Here is a 10720-nt window from a genome sequence, read left to right as displayed (position 1 = left end):
TGAAGGTACAATGAGCTTAATCTCAAATCCTGTCCAGCCCAGAGAGATTTAGTGACTCAACTCATGTCACAATTAACATTCAGTAGAATGTGAGAGCAGTCCAACATTTTCTTTATTACAGAAGGCAAATGGCATTTTCTTTATTCTAGCAGAGTGTACAAGTGTTCTGTTTATGATACTGGACAAATAAAATTTCCATATTTTGTTTTGTTCTCCAACGTTTGCTCTAACTTCTTAATTAGAAATAATGTAACTCTTCAGTTAGGACAGAGGTCTAATTCTTTGGTTCCACCTTTTTCTGTGGAGAACTGTGCTTTTTTGTGAAACTGAAATGGCTGCCTAAAGAAACTAGATTGTGATCTGCAGTTTACAGAATAGTTTAATCTACAGCTTTATTTCCTGAGGTAACCCTGCGAGGTTGAGGTAGATAGGAGAATTACTGTTCCATCTGCAGAGGAGAGAAGTTACTGCTTATGGAGATAAAACCTAGTACTTGAACCCAGGCCTCCTTATTCTTGCCACTGCCTGACACCTGCTTTGAAGCTGAAGCAGTTTACAGTCTACCCCATCCTGTGTGAACTAAAGTGGGGCTCACCACTGAGAGGTTAACTCAGCGCAGACTGTACTCCATTGCAGATAAACTCATTAGCAAAGAGAACCTGAGTGGAGCTGGCCACTTGGGCTCTGCTGAGCTATCTGGCAATTGCCCTTTGTCCAGCCAGGTAGACAATTATACTTCTAAATCATTTAAGGAGACTGCTTAATTCTGTTGTTGCTTTAAGGAAGTCGTTATCATTGATTCATTCAGCAAACATTTTTATTGTTAGCTTGTTCTGGTACAGTGAAGAGTAAATGAGGTTCCTTTCTTTAGAAGATTCATAATCTAGTAAAAAAAGGTTAATAATATAGTAAAAAAAGTATGCAAATGTAATGGTGATAAATGCTATGACATAAGATGTTAAGCAAACACACAATTATGGTGTGTTATGACATAAGATGTTAATAATTTTTTCAGTATAATGTATACTTTGTACCTATGCTAACAACTTACTCCAATTATTTCACAGTTAGTCCAGTTTACCTGCACTTATCAAAGATATGGGGTCAGTTCCCTATATTTCATTTTGCAGTTTTGTTAACTTCAAAACATCACCAAAAAATTATTCTTGATAGTTAATGAGAAAAAAGAATATTCCATGATGCTAGGTTAAACTGAAGTGCAGTGAGATAATTTTCAAAAGTCAAGCAAATTTTAATTGATTTGAATTTTATTCAAGTATATTATTGAGTTCCTTATTTCATTCAGATCTTGAATGTGGATTTGGTAAACATGCTATTTATATTTAGCCTGTTATTTTTGAAGTTCTGCAGAACTTGACTGTCATGTCATTCTTGCTGTGCTTGGTTTGCCTTTTTATTTGGTTAAAACATTTTTGGAGATTCATACCAGGAATTACAGTTTGGAGGCAGAAAAATAAACAGGGTTTTTTACAAGATTTATTATGTGCTAGTTGAACTTATTTGACTGTTTAATGCAATTGGTATGAAATAATTGTTACATAACTGAAATGTGTGCATAATTTGCAACATAGGAGACATTTAAGTACCTTGATACAAATTACCAGTCTTAATTATATTCTTATTTTCTTATTAGGAAGATAATAGAAGTTTTTACAAACTTTTAATTTCACTAAGTGTTGTTACATATTTATATAATGGAAGTGGTTTACTTTGGAACTTTTATTTTTATTAGAGCCATTTTTTATTTTGGCCAATTGTCCTCCAAGAATAAGACATTCATTGGATTTACCAAAATATATAATAATTGGAGTTTAGCCACTGAACACTGAGAATTTCGGATAGGTCTGAATCAGTTTTTGTTTGAATTCAAGTTAATCTTCTCTGCTTTGAAACCACAGTTTTGCATATGTGGTATACAGTTTTCTAAGTAGGAATCAATCTTGTAACATATGTCTGTACTATTGCTCTCACTGAAATCATATTTAGCAGTCTTGCATAACTACGTTTCTTTTCGTAGATCACCTGTTACGTACTGCAAGTCAGCATTCTGATAGCAGTGGTTTTGCTGAAGATTCAACAGACTGCCTCTCCCTTAATCAGCTTCAGGTAAAATGTTCTACTGTTATAGGCACAATGATTAACTTCTTCTTATTTAGGTGATTTTTCAGTAGTTTTATTTCTCAAGACTGAATCTAATCAAATCTAAAATCTTTTTCTTTTAGTTTTAATACCTTATTGATATATAATCTTATAAAGGTTTCACAGGAGCAACTTTGTCATTACAACATTCACCCATATTATCAGCATAGTAGGATGCTATAGAGTCTTCTCTGTGCTATACTGTAACCCCCCTACATTATATGTGCTAATCATAATGCCCCTTAACCCCCTTTTCCCTCCCTTCCTCTCACCCACCCTCCACTACTCCTTCCCTTTGGTAACTGCTAGTCTCTTCTTGGAGTCTGTGAGTCTGCTGCTGTTTGTTTCTTCGGTTTTGCTTTGTTATTATACTCCACAAATGAGTGAAATTGTTTGGCACTTGTCTCTCTCTGCCTGGCTTATTTCACTGAACATAATACCCTCTAGCTCCATCCATGTTGTTGCAAATGGTAGGATTTGTTTTCTTCTTATAGCTGAATAATACTCCTTTGTGTATATGTACCACATCTTCTTTATCCATTCATCTACTGATGGACACTTAGGTTGCTTCCATATCTTGGCTACTGTAAATAGTGCTGCAATAAACGTAGGGGTGCATATGTCTTTTTGAATCTGGGATCTTGTTTTCTTTGGGTAAGTTCCTAGGAGTGGAATTTCTGGGTCAAATGGTATTTCCATTTTTAGTTTTTTGAGGAACCTCCATATTGCTTTCCACAATGGTTGAACTAATTTACATTTCCACTAGCAATGTAGGAGGGTTCCCCTTTCTCTGCATCCTCACCAGCATTTGTTGTTCCTTTTCTTTTGAATGCTGGCCATCCTAACTGGTGTGAGCTGGTATCTCATTATGGTTTTAATTTGGATTTCCCTGATGATTAGTGATGTGGAGCATCTTTTCATGTGCCTGTTGGCCATCTGAATTTCTTCTTTTGAGAAGTGTCTGTTCAGATCCTCCACCCATTTTTTCATGAGGTTATTTGCTTTTTGGGTGTCGAGGCATGTGAGTTCTTTATATATATATTGAAATGTTAACTCCTTATTGGATATGTCATCATAAATATATTCTTCCATACTGTAGGATGCCTTTTTGTTCTGTTGATGGTGTCCTTTGCTGTACAGAAGCTTTTTAGTTTGAGTAGTCCCCTTTGTTCATTTTTGCCTTTGTTTCCCTTGCCCAACAAGATGTGTTCAGGAAAGAATTGCTCATGTTTATATTCAGATTTTTGCCTATGTTTTCTTCTAAGAGTTTTATGGTTTTAGGACTTACATTCAGGTCTTTGATCCATTTCAAGTTTACTTTTGTATGTGGAGTTAGACAATAACCCAGTTTTATTCTCTTACATGTTGCTGTCCAGTTTTGCCAACAGCACTTGTTGAAGAGGCCGTTTCCTCATTGTATATCCATGGCTCCTTTATTGTATATTAATTGACCATATGTGCTTGGGTTTTTATCAGGGCTCTCCATTCTGTAAACAGTGACAGTTTAACTTCTTCCTTACTGATCTGAATGCTTTTATTTCTTTCCATTGTCTGATTACTGTGGCTAGGACCCTCCAGTACTATGTTGAATGAAAGTGGGAAGGGTGGGCATCCTTGTCTTGTTTCCGTTCTTAGAGGACAAGCTTTAAGCTTTTTGCTGTCAAGTATGATGCTGGCTGTGGGTCTGTCATATATATGGCCTTTATTATGTTGAGGTACTTGCCCTCTATACCCATTTTGCTGAGAGTTTTTATCATGAGTGGATGTTGAATTTTGTCAAATGCTTTTTGAGCATCTATGGATATAATCGTGATTTCTGTCCTTTTTGTGGATGTGGCAGATGATGTTGATAGATTTCCAAATGTTGTACCATCCTTGCATCCCTGGAATAAATCCCACTTGATCGTGATGGATGATCTTTTTAATGTATTTTTGAATTCACTTTGCTAATATTTTGTTAAGTACTTTTGCATCTATGTTCATCAGGATATTGGACTGTAATTTTCTTTCTTTGTGGTGTCTTTGCCTGGTTTTTGTATTACAGTGATGCTGGGCCTCATAGAATGAGTTTGAAAGTATTTCCTCCTCTTCTACTTTTTGGAAAACTTTAAGGAGAATAGATATTAGATCTTCACTAAGGGTTTGATGGGTAGTTTTTTTTGTTTTTGTTTTTTTGAGAGGGCATCTCTCATATTTATTGATCAAATGGTTGTTAACAACAATAAAATTCTGTATAGGGGACTCAATGCACAATCATTAATCAACCCCAAGCCTAATTCTCAATAGTCTCCAATCTTCTGAAGCATAACGAACAAGTTCTTACATGGTGAACAAATTCTTACATAGTGAATAAGTTCTTACATGGTGAACAGTGCAAGGGCAGTCATCACAGAAACTTTAGGTTTTGATCACGCATTATGAACTATAAACAATCAGGTCAAATATGAATATTCATTTGATTTTTATACTTGATTTATATGTGAATCCCACATTTCTCCCTTATTATTATTATTTTTAATAAAATGCTGAAGTGGTAGGTAGATGCAAGATAAAGGTAGAAAACATAGTTTAGTGCTGTAAGAGGGCAAATGTAGATGATCAGGTGTGTGCCTCTAGACTAAGTATTAATCCAAGCTAGACAAGGGCAACAAAACATCCATGGTTGCAGAAGATTTCTCTCAAAACAGGGGGGGTGAGGTTCTAAGCCTCACCTCTGTTGATCCCCAATTTTTCACCTGATGGCCCCCCTGCGACTGTGCCTGTCTTAGGTTGTTCCTCCCTTGAGGAATCTTACCCGTCTCTGGCTAACCAGTCATCTTCCGGGGCCATACAGGGAAATGTAAAGTTGGTGAGAGAGAAGCCATATTGTTTGAAAAGGTTAGCTTTTTACTTCTTTGCACATTTATGCCCTGTGGCTTCTGTGCCCAGCATTTGTCTTGAGGTATCTTTACCACTTGGAGGAATTATGATACTCGGTAATTTCAATATGAGGCACAAATTCTACTTAAGGGTTGTAATTAGAAAGGAAGAAGAAAAGCTGTAGAAGTAGCAGACAGAAGAAAACATGGGAAGATTGATTATTTTACATATCTTCTTGTAGAGTAACATAAGCATGTATAGGTTTTAAACTACTAATTAAATTGCGAACACACATTAACATAATAGGAATACAGCTACATAACCAAAGCAGACCTACAATTACCAGCCATCTCCAGTGAAACCAAAAAAACCAGTTAAGCACCTTAGGCACTTGTGAAAACTTATCAATGATATGATGGATATTTTCTAACTGAATTTGAATAGTTTGAGAAAAATCAGACAAATTACAACAACCCATTCCTGGTAACTGTTCACATCCATATGTTCTTTTAATAGTAGATAGTCTATAGTCGCAAGATTTTGGAGCGCTGCAACTTGCACTTCTCCTAATTCTTGGTTGAGTTCCGACAGTATAGATCCAGTCAAATTTGTTGTTTTACTGTATGCACAGGCCAGCTTAGATATCTCCTTCTTCATTCCAATGGCAAGTCCAGGAACCGGTGGGATGAATGCAGCTACAACTGTAACAGTGCCAGGATCTTTGTTGAAGTTTTTTGATGATCATCTTCTGGAATGACTCTTCCAGAGAATGTTGATGTTGGAAGTTCATCTTCATATCGTATCTTAATTCGTTTTCTGGGTAGCCAAATTAGGCTTTGATCCTCTGTATAAACACAAACAAACCCTTTGCCCACACTTTGATATGCCCTTTATACCATTGTGAAGAACTCATTGGAGATCACCACCCAGGAACTGCTTTTTTTTTTTTCTTAAGAGAAAGGAATATTATCAGAAAAATGTACTTCTATAGCCGATCATCTGACACCCTTTAAATGATCAAAATTAAGGATATTTAAAGCATGCATTAATCGTTGATTTTATCCTATCAGGGAGTAATCCCCCCCTTTTTTTTTTTTTGTTATCATTAATCTATTAATCTACCATTACATGAAGAGTATTATGTTTACGAGGCTCTCCCCTATACCAGGTCCCCCCCCCCACAAACCCCTTTACAGTCACTGTCGATCAGCATAGCAAAATCTTGTAGAATCACTACTTGTCTTCTCTGTGTTGTACAGCCCTCCCCTTCCTCCCACCCCCCCATTATGCATGCTAATCATAATACCCCCTTTCTTCTTCCCCCCCTTATCCCTCCCTACCCACCCATCCTCCCCAGTCCCTTTCCCTTTGGAACCTGTTAGTCCATTCTTGGGTTCTGTGATTCTGCTGCTGTTTTGTTCCTTCAGTTTTTCCTTTGTTCTTATACTCCACAGATGAGTGAAATCATTTGGTATTTCTCTTTCTCCGCTTGGCTTATTTCACTGAGCATAATATGATGGGTAGTTTTTTGATTATCAGTTCAATTTCATTGCTGGCAATTGGTCTGTTCAGATTTTCTGTTTCTTCCTGGGTCAGTCTTAGAAGGTAGTATTTTTCTAGAAAGTTGTCCATTTCATTTAGGTTATCCAATTTGTTGACATATAATTTGTCATAGTATTCTCTAATAATTCTTTGAATTTCTCTGGTGTCCATAGTGAATTTTCCTTTCTCATTTCTGATTCTGTTTATATGTGTAGACTCTTTTTCTCTTGATAAGTCTGGCTAGGGGTTTATTTTGTTTATTTTCTTGATGAACCAGCTCCTGGTTTCATTGATTCTTTCTGTTGTTTTATTCTTCTCAGTCATATTTATTTCTGCTTTGATCTTTATTATGTCTAGCCTTCTTCTGGCTTTGGCCTCATTTGTTCTTCTTTTTCTAGTTTCATTTTCATTAATTGTGAGTTTACAATGTTCATTTGGGATTGTTCTTTCTTGAGATAAACCTATATTGCTATGTACTTTCCTCTTAGAACTGCCTTCACACATCCCACAGAAGTTGAGGTGTTGAGCTGTTGTTTTCATTTGTCTCCCTATATTGCATGATCTCTATTTTTATTTGGTCATTGATCCATTGATTATTTAGGAGCTTATTGTTAAGCCTCCATATGTTTGTGGACTTTTTTAGTTTTTTTTCCATAATTTATTTCTAGTTTCATACCTTTGTGGTCTGAAAAGCTGGTTGGTAAAATTTCAGTCCTTCTGAATTTACTGAGGCTCTTTTCATGGCCTAGCATATTAGCATATGACGTATTTTGGAAACTGTTCCATGTGTGCTTGAGAAGAATATGTATCCCTCTGCTTTTGGGCAGAATATGCTGTAGAAGTTTTAGGTTCATCTGTTCTAATATGTTGTTCAGTTCCTCTCTCTTCTTATTTTCTGTCTGGTTGATCTGTCCTTTGGAGTGAGTGGTGTGTTAAAGTCTCCTAAAATGAATGCATTACATTATGTTTCCCCCTTTAATTCTGTTAGTATTTGCTTCTAATATTTAGGTGCTCCTGTGTTGGGTGCATAGATATTTATAATGGTTATATCCTCTTGTTGGACTGACCACTTTATCATTATGTATTAATGTTCTTCTTTGTCTCTTGTTATTTTCTTTGTTTTGAAGTCTATTTTGTCTGATGCAAGTACTGCAACTCCTGCTTTTTTCTCCCTATTATTTGCCTGAAATATCTTTTTCATCCCTTCACTTTTAGTCTCTGTATGTCTTTGGGTTTGAGGTGAGTCTATTTTAGGCAGCATATAAATGTGTTTTGTTTTCTTATCCTTTCTGTAACTGTATCTTTTGATTGGTGTATTCAGACCATTTACATTTAGGGTGATTATTGATATATTTGTAGTTATTGCCATTGCAGGCTGTAGATTCGTGGTTACCAAAGGTTCAAGGAGAGCTTCTTTACTGTCTAACAATCTAACTTAACTTGCTTATTACGCTATTTCAAACACAATCTAAAGGTTCTTTTTTTTTCTCCCTTTTTCTTCCTTCCGCAGTCTTTATATATGAGGTGTCACATTCTGTACTCCTTGTGTATCCCTTGACTGACTTTGTGGGTCATTGATTTTATTTTGCATTTGCCTAGTAATTCATTGGTCTACTACCTTTACTGTAGTTTTATGTTCTCTGGTGACAGCTGTTTAGCCTTAGGAGCACTTCCATCTATAGCAGTCCCTTCAAAATGCAGTATAGAGACAGTTTATGGGAGGTAAATTCCCTCAAGTTGTGCTTATCTGGAAATTGTTTAATCCTTCCTTCAATTTTAAGTGATAATTTTTCTGGGTAGAGTATTCTTGGTTCTAGGTCCTTCTGCTTCATTGCATTACATATATCATGCCGCTTCCTTCTGGCCTGTGAGAAGTCTGATGATACCCTGATGGCTTTTCATTTGTATGTGATCTTTTTTCTCTCTCTGGCTGCTTTCAATAGTCTGTCCTTATCCTTGATGTTTGCCATCTAAATTATTATGTCTTGGTGTTTTCTTCTTTGGGTCCCTTGTGTTGGGAGATCTGTGCACCTCCATGGCCTTAGAAACTATGTCCTTTCCCAGATTGGGAAGTTTTCAGCAATTATTTCCTCAAAGAGACTTTCTATCCCTTTTTCTCTCTCCTTCTGGTACCCATATAATATGAATATTTTTCTGTTTGGACTGGTTGCGTAGTTCTCTTATTATTCTTTCATTCCTAGAAACCATTTTTTCTCTCTGTGCCTCAGCTTCTCTGTATTCCTGTTCTCTAATTTCTATTTCATTTACCATCTCCTCTACCTCATCTAATCTGCTTTTAAATCCCTCCATTATATATTTCATATCAGATACTGTATTTTTCAGTTTCTATCTCTTTCTTGAAGTCCTCTCTAAGATCTTGACTATTTTTCTGTAGCTCCATGAGCATGTTCGATTTTTATTTTGATACATTTATCAAGAGGATTTGGTGATTTCAGTTTCACTTAGCCCTCTTTCTGGTGTTTGAGGGATTTTAGTTTGTACCAGATTCTTCTGCCATTTCTTATTTCTAAAGATTCCTGTGGAATAATAACTTTGTGTAGATTGTACTCTCTAATGCCCCTAGGTGTCCTTTCTGGAACTGCTCAGCACCTGGAGCGATGGTTGGGGGGGTCACAGACGAGTGGTGTTGTCTGTCTGCCAGAAGGAAAGAGCTCTTTCCTGCTTCCCAGCTGCAGTGCCTAACTCTACTGCCAGGGCTAGTGGGTTAAACACACAGAGAGAAGCCTCTTGTGTTACCCCTCCGTAGCTGCCATAGGTGGGGCCGCTCTCCGGCTGGCCTGGCATGATGCTGGGGGCACCAGGTTTGCAATCCAGTGCCGGCCAGGAGGAAGGAGCAGCAGGCCACATATTGCAGTGGGGGGCCTCCATGCTGTCTCGCCACCCAAGGGGATGGAGCGTCTGAGGCTCCTGAAAATTCCCAACCGGCTGGACTGAGTGTGCCAGGATGATTTTGTCCACCTGTCGTTTCTCCTGAACAGCAAGCAAATTCTGTGTAATCCTTGCTCCTTTAGCAGCTCTCTCGCTGTTGGGAAGTCTCTCAAACTGCCTGCCTTTCTTTCGTCCTGGGACAGCCAGTTGTGGGTACGTGTTCTCCACAAGCAGCTGGAATCTCAGTCTCTCCAAGTGTTCTGCCTGTCTTTTCTTTCCAACCCCACTAAACTCCAGAGCACCGTGGAATATGGGTTCGTGCTCCTGGATCGTATCTCCAAGGCTGGGTGTTTAGCAGTCCGGGCTTCTACTTCCTCCCTGCTCCATTTCTCTTCCTCCCACTGGTAAGCCTGGGGTGTGGCAAGGTCTCGAGTCCCACTGGATCTCAGCTTTGCTACTTTACCTTTTTCTGTGAGGTCTTTTTTTTCCCCAGATGTCAGCAGTCTGTTGCAGTCTTCTTCCCATTTGCTCTTTCAGGATTAGTTGTATTTGCTGTATTTTTGTGTTATGTGTGGATTTGGGAGGAGGTTTCTGCCACACTTCTCTTGCCGTCATCTTTTCTTCTCTCTAATCTTTATTTTTCAAATGACAATAAGTAAGTCTCTGGGATACAGATGCTATGTAAACATTTGACTACATATTTGAGGTTTCACTAATTCTACATCTGACTATTTACAAAGAGCTTCTCCTTTCTTACGGACAACTAGTAAACAGGTTATTTTGATCATTAACTATTTCTGTTATTTTTCTTAATATTTTACTGTCATTGTATTTCAGTATTTTACCATTATTTATTTAATGACTGACATTAAGTATATACATAACTTGCTGAATATTATATTTTTATGCTAGAGTACGTTAGATAACCCAGAAACCAGGCACATCTTTATTCTCAAGGAACTTACAGTCTACATGTATAGTACACAGAATGTACATTAAAAGTTTTTAAAACATCTGTAAGCAAATTTTTAAAGAAAACTGGAGTAAGAGAAGAACAGAACTCAAACAAGAGCCTTCAGGAACTTAGTAGTATTTAAGGGGTAGACAGATAAGAAAAGTGTCAAAGGATAATCAGAAAAGTCCAGTAGACAGAAAAATTGGGAGATGGGGGAGAGACTTATAAAAGGAAAGCTATGAATATGATGTGGAAAGGTGAGAATTTGGCTCTTCAGAAGACGAGTGTTTGAGTGAGTAGTTTGGAGGGAGTAAA

The 10720-nt window shown here is 37.4% G+C and overlaps 1 protein-coding gene across 2 annotated transcripts in view; it reads left to right on the top strand.

The window, feature by feature from the left end:
- The window catches only part of ITPRID2 (ITPR interacting domain containing 2), a 42662-nt gene that overhangs the window by 18086 nt on the left and 13856 nt on the right, over positions 1 to 10720 (top strand). For both annotated transcript variants that reach the window (XM_017660171.3, XM_017660173.3), the window contains exon 10: positions 2039 to 2127. In XM_017660171.3, the coding sequence (XP_017515660.3) occupies positions 2039 to 2127 (89 nt within the window). The remainder of the gene's footprint in view (positions 1 to 2038; positions 2128 to 10720) is intronic.

Source organism: Manis javanica, chromosome 12 (assembly GCF_040802235.1).
Source record: "Manis javanica isolate MJ-LG chromosome 12, MJ_LKY, whole genome shotgun sequence".
Classification (NCBI taxonomy): Eukaryota; Metazoa; Chordata; class Mammalia; order Pholidota; family Manidae; genus Manis; species Manis javanica.
Note: the sequence above shows the minus strand (reverse complement) of the source record. Positions and strands in the feature narration are given on the sequence as shown.